The sequence below is a fragment of the Neoarius graeffei genome, chromosome 27, assembly GCF_027579695.1.
Source record: "Neoarius graeffei isolate fNeoGra1 chromosome 27, fNeoGra1.pri, whole genome shotgun sequence".
NCBI lineage: Eukaryota > Metazoa > Chordata > Actinopteri > Siluriformes > Ariidae > Neoarius > Neoarius graeffei.
In genome coordinates, this window is record NC_083595.1 from 41,658,452 (window position 1) to 41,675,345 (window position 16,894).

General features: G+C 38.4%; 1 protein-coding gene across 2 annotated transcripts in view; it reads left to right on the forward strand.

Annotated features, from left to right (window-relative positions):
- Positions 1 to 11,543, forward strand: part of slc17a6b (solute carrier family 17 member 6b) — a 27,741-nt gene extending 16,198 nt beyond the window's left edge. For both annotated transcript variants that reach the window (XM_060911443.1, XM_060911444.1), the window contains 7 exons: positions 1,249 to 1,335; positions 1,672 to 1,814; positions 4,025 to 4,174; positions 5,008 to 5,140; positions 5,754 to 5,864; positions 9,081 to 9,208; positions 11,202 to 11,543. In XM_060911443.1, the coding sequence (XP_060767426.1) occupies positions 1,249 to 1,335; positions 1,672 to 1,814; positions 4,025 to 4,174; positions 5,008 to 5,140; positions 5,754 to 5,864; positions 9,081 to 9,208; positions 11,202 to 11,543 (1,094 nt within the window). The remainder of the gene's footprint in view (positions 1 to 1,248; positions 1,336 to 1,671; positions 1,815 to 4,024; positions 4,175 to 5,007; positions 5,141 to 5,753; positions 5,865 to 9,080; positions 9,209 to 11,201) is intronic.
- Positions 11,544 to 16,894: the final 5,351 nt, after the last annotated feature.

Genomic DNA, 16,894 nt, shown 5'->3' on the forward strand with positions numbered 1-16,894 from the left:
ATGTTACAGGTCAAAAATTTTCAATCGAGGTGATTTTTTTTTTTTAACCTGGGTTAAAATTTTTTAACCTAGTTCATAATCTCCAACGTAGATAAAATTTTGGATTATCTAAAATTCTTCAAAGGGATTTCCATCACTTCTTCTGTCTCTCTTTCTTCCATCCACTTCCTCTCTGTCTCTGTACCTAGTATTTCCTCTTGTCTCTGTCTGTCTACCTATTCCTATCTACCTAATTAGCATTTCTTAAAAATATCTTTTTTTATACTTAACCAGGATTCAAACTCTGAACCTTCAGATTCTTAACCCAACACCTTAACCACTAGATCAGTAGCAATTGTGATGAAAGGAGTGTTATATATATATTTTATCCAGCTTTATTACATCATCAAGTAGTTTAAAATACAAAGTCTTCCAAAATCCTATCCCTAAACATAGTCTAAAGTCCTTCCCACACCATGCCCTGGGCTTCCCAGGCAGTCTCCCGTCCCAGTAATAACCAGACTGTTAAGGCACACTGGGCGACGCTGATCTCCATTTCTGTAGCCCTCGGCCTCCCGCTTATACAGCTAGGGTTACAGCAGGGGGCTAGTCCTCTGGTAACCGCAAGAGTTTGACTCCCTATTCACATCTGTATTGCAGCGTGCCTTGCCAGTAGGTGCTATTTTTATGATGGTCTTTGGTATGACCCAACCGCAAGTAGAACTCACAATCTCCCATTTGAGAGGAAGACACGTTAACCACTAGGCTAGCTCGCGGTCTTAGACATACAGTAGTAGGTCTCCCTAATACAAGTAGTAAAGTATGAACTGGGTTAAAAATTCTAACCTACGTTGAAAAATTCCACCTGACCTACAGTTCTGACCTGCAACAAATATATTCATATGATCATATTTTCAAGCATATTATTCAGGAACTACATTGAATTATTCCATAACTAATAGGAAAGCTATGTATTTATGAAAGTAAGGACAGCAAGTCTGTAAATGTGGGATGTTTTCTTTCTCTCTTCCGTAATTGATCTACGGATGAATTGATGCCACTGAAGGATGTTTCCTTTCTGAGCACGTTACTACGTATGTTCCGTCTACAAATGTAATTTCCTTGTGGTGTACTGCAGTGTGAAATTATTTTTCTGAAATAAAGCCTATTTCCCTTTAATACCTTGACATTGTATATAGGAGTTTATTTTATTCCTCTCTCTATTTGAAAGTTTTCTTTAATCTTCTTTTTCTCCCTGTCTTTATGTAGGATCCTATGCTGGTGCAGTCGTGGCTATGCCTCTGGCTGGGATCCTGGTACAGTACACTGGCTGGTCCTCTGTCTTCTATGTCTATGGTAGGTTTAGTGATGTCACAAAAGACATATTACATCATATATAATATGTGTCCATGATATACTCATATATACATAGATTTGATCTAAACGGGCCACTGAGTCTGTCTGTGTACTAGTACAGTCAGAGTGTGGCTGAGCTGTAACCATAGTATGGATTATTATTTGACACTGTATTGATTTTTCCTCTGATGTTTCCATGGGTCTGTCCTCATATTGACACTTCATGTGCCAGTCATAGAGACTCACTGAGCCTTTCAGAAAGCATCACAATAATGCTAAAAAAATTTTAACTTCAATTTTTTCTCTCTTTTGTTCACCTCCTGGCTTTTGCTTCAGGGAGTTTTGGCATTGTGTGGTACATGTTCTGGATCTTGGTGTCTTATGAGAGTCCTGCTGAGCATCCGACAATCACGGACGAGGAACGCTGCTACATTGAGGAAAGCATTGGAGAGAGCGCCAAGTTGTTGGGCCCTGCTGAGGTGAGGGACAGGATTATGATTATTCATTATATCAGTTATCATATCATGTCATATTATATCAATCAATTTTTTCTGCAAAAGCCCAACTGATCGATGGGTGATGAATCCTGTTAAAGAAAGCAGGTTTTCAACCAGAAAAAAAGAAATTCTGGTGCTTTTTTTTTTTACTTTAAAAGGAAATGATACCATGGCCAAAAAGGTTTGCAATTGATGTACAGCCAAAGTGATTTTAGCCGTAAAAAATTTCAGAGCTTTCCTTGAATCAACCTCTTTGAAGAATAGCAGAGAGCAAATCCTTCAGTCGTTACTCATTTTGATGTATGCTCCCCAGTGTTTTCTTTGTCCTTTATATCTCTCACGTGCAATCTCGTTTACTCATTACTGTAATGAGAAAGTATTCCTCAAGCTTACAGTAAACCTCAAGGGATTTTGAATTGTGCTTAGCTAAAGGAAGCTGAGATTTAGTTGTCACTCAGCTTGAAGTTAAAATCCTTAGCTAATCTAAATATATATACATGTACAGTACTGTGCAAAAGTCTTAGGCACCCTATTTTTTAAATTCCATACAAACTTTGTTATAAATGTCTATTTTATGACTTCTACATTATCGAGTCAGTACAAAAGCATTTTAGAGTCCAAATGTTTGTTCTCCAGGACAAATTTAAATGTTACAGGAAAAAAAAGTTTGTATCTGAGCAGCATATTACATAAGAGAGCACTTTTCAGATGAAAAAAGAAACCATAATGAAGGCTACTGGGTTTTGGTGCAAAATGAAGAAGCGAGTGTGAGAGTCAAAGTGTCCAGAAGAACTGGGGCTGGTTCTGTAAGACGCTCAGTAAAACCTACAGCTCATTTCCGCATAAAACTGAACTCACTGTACCTGAAACTACTATTTTTTTTTTAAAAGCAAAGGGTTGTCTCACACCAAATATCGACTTTGTTTCATTTATTATGGCTTACTGATTACTATTTATAGTATTTTTTTTAATGTTGAAACATTTAATTTCATTATTTTTAAGTCATTTTTGGTCTACAGCATTTCTTCACATGTGCCTACGACTTTTGTGTGTGTGTATGTATATAAAAGAATAGGGTAATCCTTAGACACAAGCGTGCTCAAATTAGGAGCAATAATACAACAAAATGTATTATTCTATCCACATTCACTAGATATGAGCAATCATGTGCTCTGATTGGCTACTCTGCTACTAGGCTATCAGCTCATATACCATGAGTAGAGAAAAATAAAATGGCGCCGCGCGTTGCTGAACCAACCGAGGATGAAATAAAAACTCTACTCAAAAACAAAACCCCCAAAATACAAAAAAAAAAAGCAACAAAATATTGAATAAAAGTACTTGTTGGTAAGAACATATATATTTTTTATTTTTCAAGAATTATTATTATAGCATTTTTCACAAATTGCTACTGTCATTTCGCCGGTTTGTTTAATTATTTTATCGGACGTTTTGTATAAAGTTTTCATTTATTGAATTTGCAAAAAAAAAAAAAATTAAAAATGCTCGGTTTCTCAAAATCCAGCGAATGTGGATAGAATAAAACAGTTATTCTACTCAGTCTCATTGTACATGGCTTATAGCCGACTCAGTGCTATATGCCTCATCGGCTATCAGCTCATGTATGACGCGATTTTGTGGAATAACTGATAAATATCTATCTATCTATCTATCTATCTATCTATCTATCTATCTATCTATCTATCTATCTATCTATCTATCTATCTACAGTATATATATATATATATATATATATATATATATATATATATATATATATATATATATATTGATAGATAGATTGATCGATAGATAGATTACAGTTGTATGGTGGTAAATAGTCATGAGGTAGGCTATAAACTGAGGATGCAGTCTCTTTTCTGTGCCATAGATAGTATTCGGTGAGCTTTGAAATTTTGTTAACTTTCAGCTGCCTTAGAAAAAGCAAATATTGCTGCCATTTACAACTTGACGCTTCTTTAAGGTTACCCTTTCCCACAGAGCAGGAGGTTGAGAGACAAACAAATATTGACTCGGCCTTAGCAAAGGTCTTTTATAAAGTGTTTTAGCAGTCAGTGCAGGATGTATGGTTTAAAATGATTTCTAAGGTAAATATCATTATAATTTTGAGAGGTAGAAATGGGTCTGAATTTAATGAATCTTTCATCACTGTGTGAAATTTCTACCCTCAGAAATTCAAGACACCCTGGAAAAAGTTCTTCACCTCAATGCCTGTCTATGCAATCATCGTGGCCAACTTCTGCAGAAGCTGGACCTTCTACCTGCTGCTCATCAGCCAGCCAGCGTACTTCGAGGAAGTGTTTGGTTTTGAGATCAGCAAGGTCAGAGCACACTCAGCTGCTGTAGTGTTTCATATCTTTGTGTGTATTTATATGAAGAAAAACCTCCAACTATGTCCTTTTATGCTTGTGTGTTTGTGGTCAAAATTAGTTAACAAAGCTGTAACCTTCACCATTCCCAATGGTGTTAGCTCGTTTAATGAATTATGCATTAGTGCTTTGTCACCAAAGCCAGCATTTGCATCTCATTTATTTATTTTCTCCTCATCTCTAAAAGAAAAGACCTAAAGCGTGAACAGTAATTAATGTCATTACACTGATTTCTTGTTGATATGCTGCTGGTAATGCATTGCACATTGATTCTGAATTGTGTTACTTAATTTGTGTTTTTATTTTATCATTTATTGGTTATCCCAAAGAGGAACATAAGGATTTAAAATAGTTTCTCCATTTTTAACATACTGTATGTAACAGACATTTTTGCTGATTGACCCACCCTATATATTTTGTTCTAGTCAAATCAAATTGACAAAACATTTCCCAAAAGGTGACCAAATTGATGATTTTTAGGCTTTCTTTAATGAATATAAATATATATATTAGGTGAAGTAAAAGCGTTACAAATGAGTGGTCTTTGGAAATCTGAAAGAGGAACAGTGATTTAGTTACATTCCTTTTCAATCATGTAAATACACAGTATTTTGATTGTTTTTTTCTAGTAATATTGCTTATACTGCTATGAATGAAGATTAGCTATATACATAAAAATGCATTTTATAATTATATTTCTCTAATATCTATATGACCAGGTTCTTCCAATGAGAATGGGACTTCAATGACTAAGTTTAATTAGACACAACTGTTTTGTTTTTCAGGTTGGCATGCTGTCAGCCCTTCCTCATTTGGTGATGACCATCATCGTGCCCATTGGAGGGCAGATAGCGGATTTCCTGCGCAGTAAGAACATCATGTCTACCACCAATGTCAGAAAGATCATGAATTGTGGAGGTGTGTATTATCACTACACTGTACAGAACATTTGTATGTAAATGATCATATATATTATTTGCCCTTAGTGCTATTATTAAAACTGATTTCAGAAGAACTCGCCATCAACTTATTGCAGAAATCTTAGTTCACAAAGTGGTACATTCTTCGGTTGATATGTTCTAGTGCTTGGCAAGTTCAATTAATATAATGTGCATTGGATATGATGTGTGATCATCTAAATTGTTAACAGACTTATTTTTGCTCGTTCTAAAATGCATAAATTAATCAGAATGCAAAAAAAGGTAGGGTGTTTTTCCAAAAAATTTAACAGTGACAGAGAATGTAGGCTTAATCACTTATTTTCAAGCAATTTGTGTGCATGATCATTGTCTGCAAATAAAAACATACCACCATGTGTAGATCTTGAAACCTTCAACAAGATTTCTACATTACTGATTGTACAGAAATTAATTTTTGCTTGGCAAAACTTAATTGCTTGGCAATTCTTTTGCTTGGCAAAAGAATCTGTATGACAGAATTACTGATATATTGTAACTGGTATAACATTTCATTGTCAGGATTATACTTAATGGCTTAAAAGTGTCGACTAAACTCTTCCTCTTGTTTCTAGGCTTTGGCATGGAGGCTACTTTGCTGCTAATAGTAGGATACTCTCACAGTAAAGGCATGGCCATCTCATTCCTAGTGCTAGCTGTGGGCTTTAGTGGATTTGCTATATCAGGTGAGTCAACTAGAATATAAAACTTATTATAGGACATACCGAAATATTACTCATAATTCACCAAAACTATCATAAAATGTGATTTTACAGTGATTTTGAATAAGACTTTGGTTGAGAAGAAAGGGAAGCCAGAAATTTCCATAGAAAGACATTAAGTTTTAATACAGCAGTGCACTTCATAGTTTCTATAGTTTGTGGTGTTCTGTTGAGAGAATTGTCCACATTGGGATTTTTTTTTTCAGCAATTATCATTCACTGTATACCAAAACTGCAGATGTAATTTATTTACTCAAGATGATCCTCACAGTAATTTTGGATTACGGCAAAACAAACAAAAAAGAAAAGAAAACACCATAAATAGGGCTTCATTTCAGTGCAGTGTTCTCACAGTGTTCTCGATCCATTCTCTGCAGCTGGAGAAGAGAGTGTATTTCTACTGTGCCCATTAAATAATTCATCCGCTCTTTCCCCCGAGAGCTGCCTTACTGCCTGCACAGGCAGACACAACCCACTGAGCGGGAGGTGGGGAGCTCCACTGCTCCACAAGATGGCTGCACGATCTATTTTTAGTCAGATTTTCTAGCAGAATGTCAGAGATACTGAAAAATCCACACCCTCAATGTGGGTGGATGAGGGAAGAAATGCAGTATACTGATGCAGTATGTGGTTTCTGTATCTTCAGCGCGGTGAAATGAGGACAGAACTACACTGATTATATACATGACATTAATAACTTGGTATAACCTTTCAGTCCTTCTCCAATTAGTTCTTCATGATGCCTTGAAATTGTTCATTCACTGTGGTGGAAAATTTAATCAAAAGGGGAGAGTGACCAAGCAATGCCCCTGGTGTATGCCAGAAATCAACTATGTAGAAAAACCCCCAACAACATATAAATCAATTAGTCAGCTTACTAATAATGTCTTATTGTTATAGTCCCAATCAATCTAATATCTAGTTTTATTCTATCCACATTCACTGGATATGAGCAATCACGCATTCTGATTGGTTACTCTACTACTAGACTATCAGCTCATATACTATGGGTAGAGAGAAACAAAAAGGCGGAGCGTGTTGCTGAACCAGCCGAGGATGAAATAAAAACTCTACTCGAAAATAAAACCACAAAAAATACAAAAAAGGCAACAAAATATGGAATAAAAGTATTTGATAGTAAAAACGTATCTTTTTTATTTTTCAAGAATTATTATTATTATTATTATTATTATTATTGGGTGGCACGGTGGTGTAGTGGTTAGCGCTGTCGCCTCACAGCAAGAAGGTCCGGGTTCAAGCCCCGCGGCCGGCGATGGCCTTTCTGTGTGGAGTTTGCATGTTCTCCCCGTGTCCGCGTGGGTTTCCTCCGGGTGCTCCGGTTTCCCCCAAAGACATGCAGGTTAGGTTAACTGGTGACTCTAAATTGACCGTAGGTGTGAATGGTTGTCTGTGTCTATGTGTCAGCCCTGTGATGACCTGGCGACTTGTCTAGGGTGTACCCCGTCTTTCACCCGTAGTCAGCTGGGATAGGCTCCAGCTTGCCTGTGACCCTGTAGAACAGGATAAAGCGGCTAGAGATAATGAGATGAGATTATTATTATTATTATAGCATTTTTCACAAATTGCTCCTGTCATTTTGCCAATTTGTTTACATTCTTCATCTTTAAGCATTAAAATTTGTTGGATTTTTTTTTAGACTGGTTCAACAGCTCAAAGAAGTTTGAAAATTACATAACTGAAATGTCCAAGGAAGAATTAAATAAATGTCTAAAGTTATTCTATACCTCGGCACGATGGCAAAATGGCACTTTCTACAAAAAAACCCCAACAAAAAACACTAAAGTCAATTCGTGCAGCCATCGATAGGTTTTTAAGAAGTCCGCCTAAGCTGAAATGATTTTGTCTGATGTTTTGTGTAAAGTTTTTATTAGTGCTGTCAAAAATGTCGCGTTATTAACGCGTTAACTTGACTCAATTTTAATGGCGATAATTTTTTTATCGCGAGATTAACGCTCTGTGACATGATGCCACGCCCCGCACAGCCAGAGTCCTCTGCCCTCCCCCGAAGAGCCACGGTGCTCGGCTTTAGGTTTCGTTTTCCCATCGGCGGCTCCAGCTCCACTTTGCAGTGGCTGTGACAAGACGTGGTATGCTCTGCAATAAAAAAAAACATTGGTACAACCAGTGTTCAAACTATGCCGATATTTTCGGGGGGGTCCCTTATTTTCCCTTGGGGGGGGGGTGCTTGCGCTTGTCTCAGAGCGCGGATCTCCATCGCGCGCTCACTTCGGATATGCAAATGCTTCCCGTTACACACGATTGCTATGTCAATAAACATCATTTTGCCAATATTTTAGAGACCCCCCAACATTTCCCAAATCATGTTTTCAAGGGATCTCATGTCTGTTTCAGGGGATCTCGGATCCCCCGAGTACCCCCGTAGTTCGAATGGTGAGCAAGCCCATTCACTTTTTTATGCTGATAAGAGAATTACAATGGTTTTTCATGTGACAAAAATGTGCGATTAAATTGCGATTAATCGCGAGTTAACTATGACAGTCGCGACATTAATCGCGATTAAATATTTTAATCGCTTGACAGCACTAGTTTTTATTAATCAAATTTGCAAAAAATAAAAATAAAAATGCTCCGTTTCTCAAAATCCAGTGAATGTGGATATAATAAAACAATTGTTCCACTCAATCTCATCGTACACGGCTTATAGACGACTTGGCACTATGTGCCTCGTCGGCTATCAGCTCATGTACGACTCGATTTCGTGGAATAATTGTTAAATATTATGAACTCAAATGTGTTGCTGTACTAACTCTAGACTCTTTTATTGGTCACAATTAGCTGTCATGTTTTGTTTCATACTGATAACATACTGTATCAACACTGATAACTGTCACATCACCATTTCTCAAGACTGAAACTACAGCACAATGCAAAAACACTCCACTGCATGACTGATGAAAACCATGCATTTCTACATAACCTGATACATGCAGTGAAACATGGTGTGTAAATGACAAGAACGGAATTGAAACATATTGAATGGAATTGAATAATGTAATTCCACTAATGGACAGAGGTTGGAAAACAGTAATATCAATTTATTTTTTTTACAAGGGTATTTTGTTACTCATTAAAAAAGTACTTCTGATAATTCTTCTTGATCATTAATCATTTCAAATGTTTGTTTTCCCTTCTCGATAGGCTTCAATGTCAACCACTTAGACATTGCTCCACGTTATGCCAGTATTCTAATGGGCATCTCAAATGGAGTGGGGACCCTATCAGGCATGGTGTGCCCTCTGATTGTCGGTGCTATGACCAAAAATAAGGTAGGAACATCTTAAAGTAATAGATGATGACAAAATATGTGATATTTGCTCTGTGATCAGTATTGCTTTCTTGCTTTCTTTTTTTTTAAATGCAAATGTATTGTATATTCTTTGTCTGTGACAATGATGGCATGACTGTATCTTTGACCATTGTGCCTCTGTCTTGTGACAATGCTGCATGTTATCATTAAAATCTGCTGAATCTAACATGAAGCTGTAGACTTATAATGTGCTTTATTTTATTGATTAAAGATAAACTCCTCCCTGAAATACTGTATATGTGATATGTTTAGAAATTGTGGTTGTTGATTGATGCTATATTTTTTGTGAGAAGTTTGCAGCTAGTACAAGAAAAATGTTACAACCGGGTTTAATAGGAGGAAAAAAAGTCAACAATCTCAAACATAAGTGACAACAGTCAGGTTTTGTGCTTTTCTCCTGAAAATAAAAGAGTAAGAGCATCTTTCTTACCATTTTAAGCGATGTTCAGCACCATAATAACGAAAAATCCAACAAAGAAGTCAAGGAAATAGCAAATGTTAAACACAAACTTCCAGAATGTAATTCAGCTACATAGCACAGTTGTTCTGAATCAAAGACATGACTCAGCTAGTCTATGAGATGACAAGCACAATGGTCTTAATAGGGTATTAGAATGAACGTTCAAGCTTTGGAAGCTGATCTGTTTGAGCAGAGTGTGCAGATGAGCCGGTGAGAGAGCTGGACAAAGACTAAAGCAATGCTTTAGCTAGAGATAAAGTCATACTGGTGCCATGATCAGCAGGTAGTTGAAGGGCATTGTGAAAATTGTGAAGTAAAAATAGATATATATGTTGATGGTTGGCGGCATGGTGGTGTAGTGGTTAGCGCTGTCGCCTCACAGCAAGAAGGTCCGGGTTCGAGCCCCGTGGCCGGCAAGGGCCTTTCTGTGTGGAGTTTGCATGTTCTCCCCGTGTCCGCGTGGGTTTCCTCCGGGTGCTCCGGTTTCCCCCACAGTCCAAAGACATACAGGTTAGGTTAACTGGTGACTCTGAATTGACCGTCGGTGTGAATGTGAGTGTGAATGGTTGTCTGTGTCTATGTGTCAGCCCTGTGATGACCTGGCGACTTGTCCAGGGTGTACCCCGCCTTTCGCCCATAGTCAGCTGGGATAGGCTCCAGCTTGCCTGCGACCCTGTAGAAGGATAAAGCGGCTAGAGATAATGAGATGAGATGAGATGTTGATGGTTTTAATAAAAATGCCAACTCAGAATTGGACACCACTGAAGATCACAGGTTAAAAAAAATTCAACCTAGGTGATTTTTTTTTTTAACCTGGGTTATTTTTTTTCAACCTAATTCATAATTTCCAACCTAGGTAAAATTTTGGATTATCTAAGATTCTTAAAAGGGATTTTCCATCACTTCTTTTGTCTCTCGTTCTTCCATTCACTTCCTGTCTGTCTGCACCTACCTGGTGTTTCCTATTGTTTGTCTATAGCTATTCCTATCTACCTTTTTTAAAATATCTTTTTTCATACTTAACCAGGATTCAAACTCAGAACCTTCTGATTTTCAACCCAACACCAGCAACCGTGGCAATGGAAGGAGTGATATATATTTTGAATTTATTAATGAGTCCAGTCTTATTACTTCATCAGGTCATTTAAAATACAAAGTCTTCTCAAATCCTAATCCTAAACCTAACCCTAGATATAGTAAGTCTCCCTAATACAACTAGCAAATTATGAACTCGGTTAAAAATTCCAACTGAGGTTAAAATATTGCACCTGACCTACAATTCCGACCTGTAACATTAATATGCAAGTCATTCAACAAAAGCTCAAGGTGGCAGTGCAACAGTTCTGCATGTCCATTTGTCAGATCTGTGATTTGAACTCACAACCTTCCAGTCACTTGTACATAACTTCTCTACTATTTGTTTATGATGGACTAAAATTGATATGCTCCATTTAAAATAAGATGTAAAATCAACATAATTCCTCTTCTTCAGACCAGAGAAGAGTGGCAGTACGTGTTCCTCATTGCCTCACTGGTACACTACGGTGGTGTGATCTTCTATGGCCTCTTCGCATCGGGTGAGAAACAGCCATGGGCTGATCCAGAGCAGACCAGTGAAGAGAAATGTGGCTTCATCGATGAGGATGAGCTGGCTGAGGAGACAGGTGACATCACACAAAACTACGGCGCTCTAGGTGCGCCAGCCAAGACATATGGCGCGACCTCACAGATGAATGGAGGATGGCCTGACGGATGGGAAAAAAGAGAAGAATATGTACAAGAGGGAGCAGAAGAGGGAGGGTATGGATACCGGCAGGGCAGGGAGTACTCCTAGACAACACACATACACAGCCACACAGACAAAGCACATAAATACAGTCACATGCACACATCCACATCTTAGACGTATTTTGTAGTGATTGTGAGTTCTAAAAAACGTGCAAAATTAATTATAAAGATGTTAAATAATACACATTGTTGTATGTTTGCACAAAGGGAAACAATCAAATAAATATAAAATAATTCAAGCTATTAAAACAGATAAAATATGCAGTATATATATATATATATATATATATATATATATATATATATATATATATATATATATATATATATATGGCTAAAATTATAGAAATATGTAATACATATCAAATTGGCAGATTGTAACTGTAAATTGTCTATGTAAGAAAAGAAAAACAAGTGATTATATTTCAAGTGCAATCTTGTGTAATGTTGTGAAAATAATATTTGCACCTCAACATTCTATAGGATTAGTTTAGTTGCAGGTGTTGAGAACCACCACACCTCATAATGGCTCAAATGAGAAATGCACATAGAGCCAAACCAGCGACAGAAAACCCTGTAACCTGAAAAAAAGGTTTTTCTCTCTTTCTTTTGCTGATTGCACTTCGAGAATCATACTGTGTGACTGCACAAAACCATGAGCCTGTTTTTTTCCATGATGTGTTACTCTTTCATGGTAGATGGAGTTTTTCTGTGAGACTTAAGAGGATTTGGGTCTTTGACACTGTATTTAAGAGCACAGCATTAAAAAAAGAAGAAGAAAGAAACAAAGATGTAAAAAAAAAACAAAAAAACCCACACACGATTGTAATTGTGTCTGGTTTGGGACCATGTTTTGAGCAGTTTTAAGGCTAAGAACATTTTGTGGATTGTTTAGAGCTTAGAAAAATACTCAGTGTATTACCAAGCTTTGTCAAGCAGGAGCAAAATTGTTAATCAGAAAAAAGAGCAAAGCCTCTAGATTGGCGTAGTTGGCTACAAAGGCATTGTCCATTGGCAAGCTTGATATCTAGTGATAGCACAACCATCCACTGCCAGGAGCGCACCAGAGCACAATTAGTCATGATTTTATTGCGGAAGATTTATGGTTTAGCTAAATTTAGAGCAATATTAGTTATATATATATATATATATGTCCATTAGCTGGTCACACAGAACTGGACTAGTTTCCTAAATGTATCTTAGCATCTTAATGATCAAGTAAGCATCACAATCACACTGTACACACACTACCAGTTAACTGAAGTTAGTGCTCTCCTCCAAGCACATATAGCTAGGCTATGATGTTGCACATGCCACAGCTTGTGTCTTGCTCTCAGACTGTCAGCTTCCATGTAATGGTGAGATTCAGATGGGGATTAGTGATTGACTCATGATACAAAAAGAAAGAAGCTAAATTAAAGCACAGAGTGAAAAAAGTAAAGCACAGAGTGTCCAACAGACCCAATCCTCAAGTCCCTTCTGTTTTCTGGAATCCTAGAGTTAACACCATGCCATCTTGATGTCCGTGAATTGTAGTTATGCATGGATGAGAACATTGTTTTTAGCTGTACTTCTTTTCAAACCACTTTCCTGTTTCTCCTTTAAGTTACTAATGGGTTGATTTCTTTGCACAATTAATTAACCAAAGGTAATGTGTAGAGTTGGGTTTTAACTGGGTCGGGTCGAAGGGTGGGGGGAAAATCCCATAAAATAAAGACTATAAAACAGGTACCTGCTTTATAAACAGGCTACAGCAGCCAGAGTAGGTTCTAAACATATTCAATGTACAAAGCAATAAATCCATGGTAACAGTTATTGTCTATCCAGTATGAAAAAAAGCAAAAAAAACAACAACAACAACAAAACAATATGTATGTAACACATTAGCACATTTAACTGTAGTGACTTTTGGTTCAAGTTGTGTTTTTGTGATGCCAATTTAAAAAGATGAAATATAAACTTATTGTTAAAATGTGTATAAAAAGATATAAATAGATTTAGCAGGAGTCCAGTGCAAAACTCTTTGATTCTTTGATAAGGAGTGATTGTGCTGGACCCACTCACCAGAAGAGAATGATTCTTATGTGCCACCTGCACCTAGAGCCTGAGTGAAGCTCTCACTATGGTTCTCAGTCCTGTGGGTGGACACACCTCTGTAGTTGTCCTGTGTGGTTGCCAGTGGTTGCATTTTTGCAAGTACATTGTTGTCAAATGTTTCCTCCCTCCCTTCCTTCCTAGTTCGTCTCTTCCTTTATTTGACTTCCCTCATGTTTTTGGTCTGTGTTTTGTCAGTGGCTTGAGACCTTCTCTTCCTATCCTACTTCCTCTTGTAAAACCCATGACTGCTGCAATATTCAACAATGAAAGGGGTTGTTTGTAAAGGTATTCAAAAATGCACAAATACTACAGTTATTAGCAAAGACATTATGGTACCATATTCCTGTTTTGTGCCTCAGAGTAAAGTGTGGCTTCTTTTGCTGTGTTACTTGTAAATTGAGAGGTTTGTTGGTGTCAAAATGAAATACTCTATATCTCCTTTTTATATAAAACCATGACAAAATTTTATGCCAGCGTCTGCTTCTAATTTCCAATCATTCATCATTCTACAGGCAAAACCGCTAGACATTTTTCACACATTCATTCATTCATTCATTCATTCATTCATCTATCTTCAGTAACAGCCCTGTGATGACCTGGCGACTTGTCCAGGGTGTACTCCGCCTTTCGCCCGTAGTCAGCTGGGATAGGCTCCAGCTTGCCTGCGACCCTGTGGAACAGGATAAAGCGGCTAGAGATAATGAGATGAGATGAGACGAGATCTTCAGTAACTGATTTATCCTGGTCATGGTCATGGTGGCTCCAGAGCCTATCCCAGGAACACTAGACATCAGTGGAGACACTTTCTGAATGGATTACCGGTCCATCACAGGTTACCAAATGCACACATATTCGCACCTCAGGGGAGTTTAGAGTAGCCTATTCACCTACTGGCATGTTTTTGAGAGGTGAAAGGAAACTGGAGAGCCCAGAGGAAATCCACTGAGTGTGCTATTTAAAACCAATAGCACTCAAATAAAAACATCAATGGGTACATACATGCATGCTATTGAGCAGTCATTGTTTATAAATAGTCAATCTCTGCCACATCTATATTGGAATCAATAGCCTAGTCCCTGGAGTTCTACAGCTCTACTGACCATCCATTATCTGTAGCCGCTTATCCTGTACAGGGCCACAGGCAAGCTGGAGCCTATCCCAGCTGACTATGGTGGGGTTTACATTAGACCGTATCAGCGGATCATCAGATTAACATTTTTAAAAATGATTAGCGTGCACACAGCAATGCCAATACATGATTCGCGTGCACACAGCAACGCCAATACACGGATACGCTAATCACATGACTAATTCGTCACGTAAGTTGAAATGTGTCAGTGCGGCTCATCGCTTCCTCCTCAGCGGCTGTGCTCCAAATCACTCCACCCTGAACAGCGAGTGCCCTCTGGAGGGTGCGCACTCCGGCCCTGCGCAGCTCACAGAGCGCGCGAGTGTAGTGCACGAGCAGTGATTCGGGACTGAGCCGCTGTGCGCAAGTCACTTACCACTTGCAAGTGGAAGGATGGCAAGCCTAAAGACCATCATAATTACACAATGGGCAGTATTTGCATCAGTATTTGCAGTATTTTCATACTTTTATACTCTTTAATGAAAGGTGATACAAGGCGGAAGTCCGCGCCGTTTTTCAGCAGTCGTGTCACATGACCAACGCCAGCGAATCAGGAAGGTGGATGTCACAGTGATGTTGTCCAATGACTACGCCAGCTAGAGCTCAGCGCAGCGTATCCGCGTATTCTCAATGTTTACACAGCACCGGATCAGACACGATCTGGATTGAATACGTGGACCCTGGCGGATTCCCGTTTCACGGCGTTTCCAGGCGTTTTAATGTAAACGGACAGTGCATCCGCGAAGAAAACGAGACAGATACGGTCTAATGTAAACTTGGCCTATGGGCGAGAGGTGGGGTACACCCGGGATAAGTCGCCAGGTCATTGCAGGGCTGGCACATAGAGACAAACAACCATTCACACTCACATTCACACCTACGGTCAATTTAGAGTCACCAGTTAACCTAACCTGCATGTCTTTGGACTGTGGGGGAAACCGGAGCACCCGGAGGAAACCCACGCAGAGACGGGGAGAACATGCAAACTCCACACAGAAAGGCCCTCTTCGGCTGCTGGGCTCGAAACCAGGACCTTCTTGCTGTGAGGTGACAGTGGTAACCACTACACCACGATGCCACCCCTCTACTGAACACTCTAATTTAATAATGGCGACAGCAGGGACACATTGCGTTCAGAAAATTATTTGGAGGATGTGTTTAGAACTTCCTTTCATTAGAACCCTGCTCCATGGCTCTCTGCATGCTGAATTGGCAAGGTGATAAGTGATAGCCAAAATTCTTCCCAAAATTCTATGGTTAAATCTGCCAAGCTGAACAGATTGAACTTTTTGTTTTACTAAAAAAAAAAAGATATTTTTGCCAAGTGATTTTATTTCCCTTCGTGAGCTACAAGTGAATAAGAGGCTAGATGAGACACATTTTAGAGGAGAGGGTCATGTTTCATTGTACACAGGCAAGAAAGTCCAGGATATATGAGAAGAACTTGGTGTCTCATCACCTCCGAGGACCTTCATCAAGCCCTCCAATGTCAGACCACTCTGATGCCAAAGGTGACGCACTAGCCGATGTCCAATTATACCCATTCACTTTATTACATTGTGTGAGTGAGTCACTAATTGGATAACCTTCCCCAAGTTGATTGATTTACAAGGGCTGCAGAAAGACATTTGTGCTTGATTGAGCTTAACCGACAACTCATCAATTGTATGTGATGACATAATGAACCTGGAGATTTAGCTGCGAGTATGCACACTGAGTTTGCTTCTTCAAAAATTGCTACATTTACAAACTATGGCCATTCTATATCATGAGATTTATTGCTTGATTCACAATAAAAATTCAATTGCTTTCCTTGCCATTACAGAGCTGAATTTATGAGTCGTATTCTAATGCAGAGCATTTTTTAACATAGTTACTGGGAGACCAAATGGTCTCCCAGTGGCCAGATTTGGTCTCCTAGTCAATGCCAAACCAGCTTCACTGGGAGACCAAATTTTAAACCAAGTTATGTCTTATCATTTGGTTCAGTCAGTTGCAATTAATTAACCAAGTACCATGTAAGTATACATTTAACAAGGAAAACGAAGATCTATGTTATAAGATATACACACAAGATCATGTTGGTTAAGAAAAACAAAACTAAAATTTGGTTACTGAGATGGCTGATGTCAGAATCCGATGTCATTACTGTGTAACTTTGAGTGTCTTTG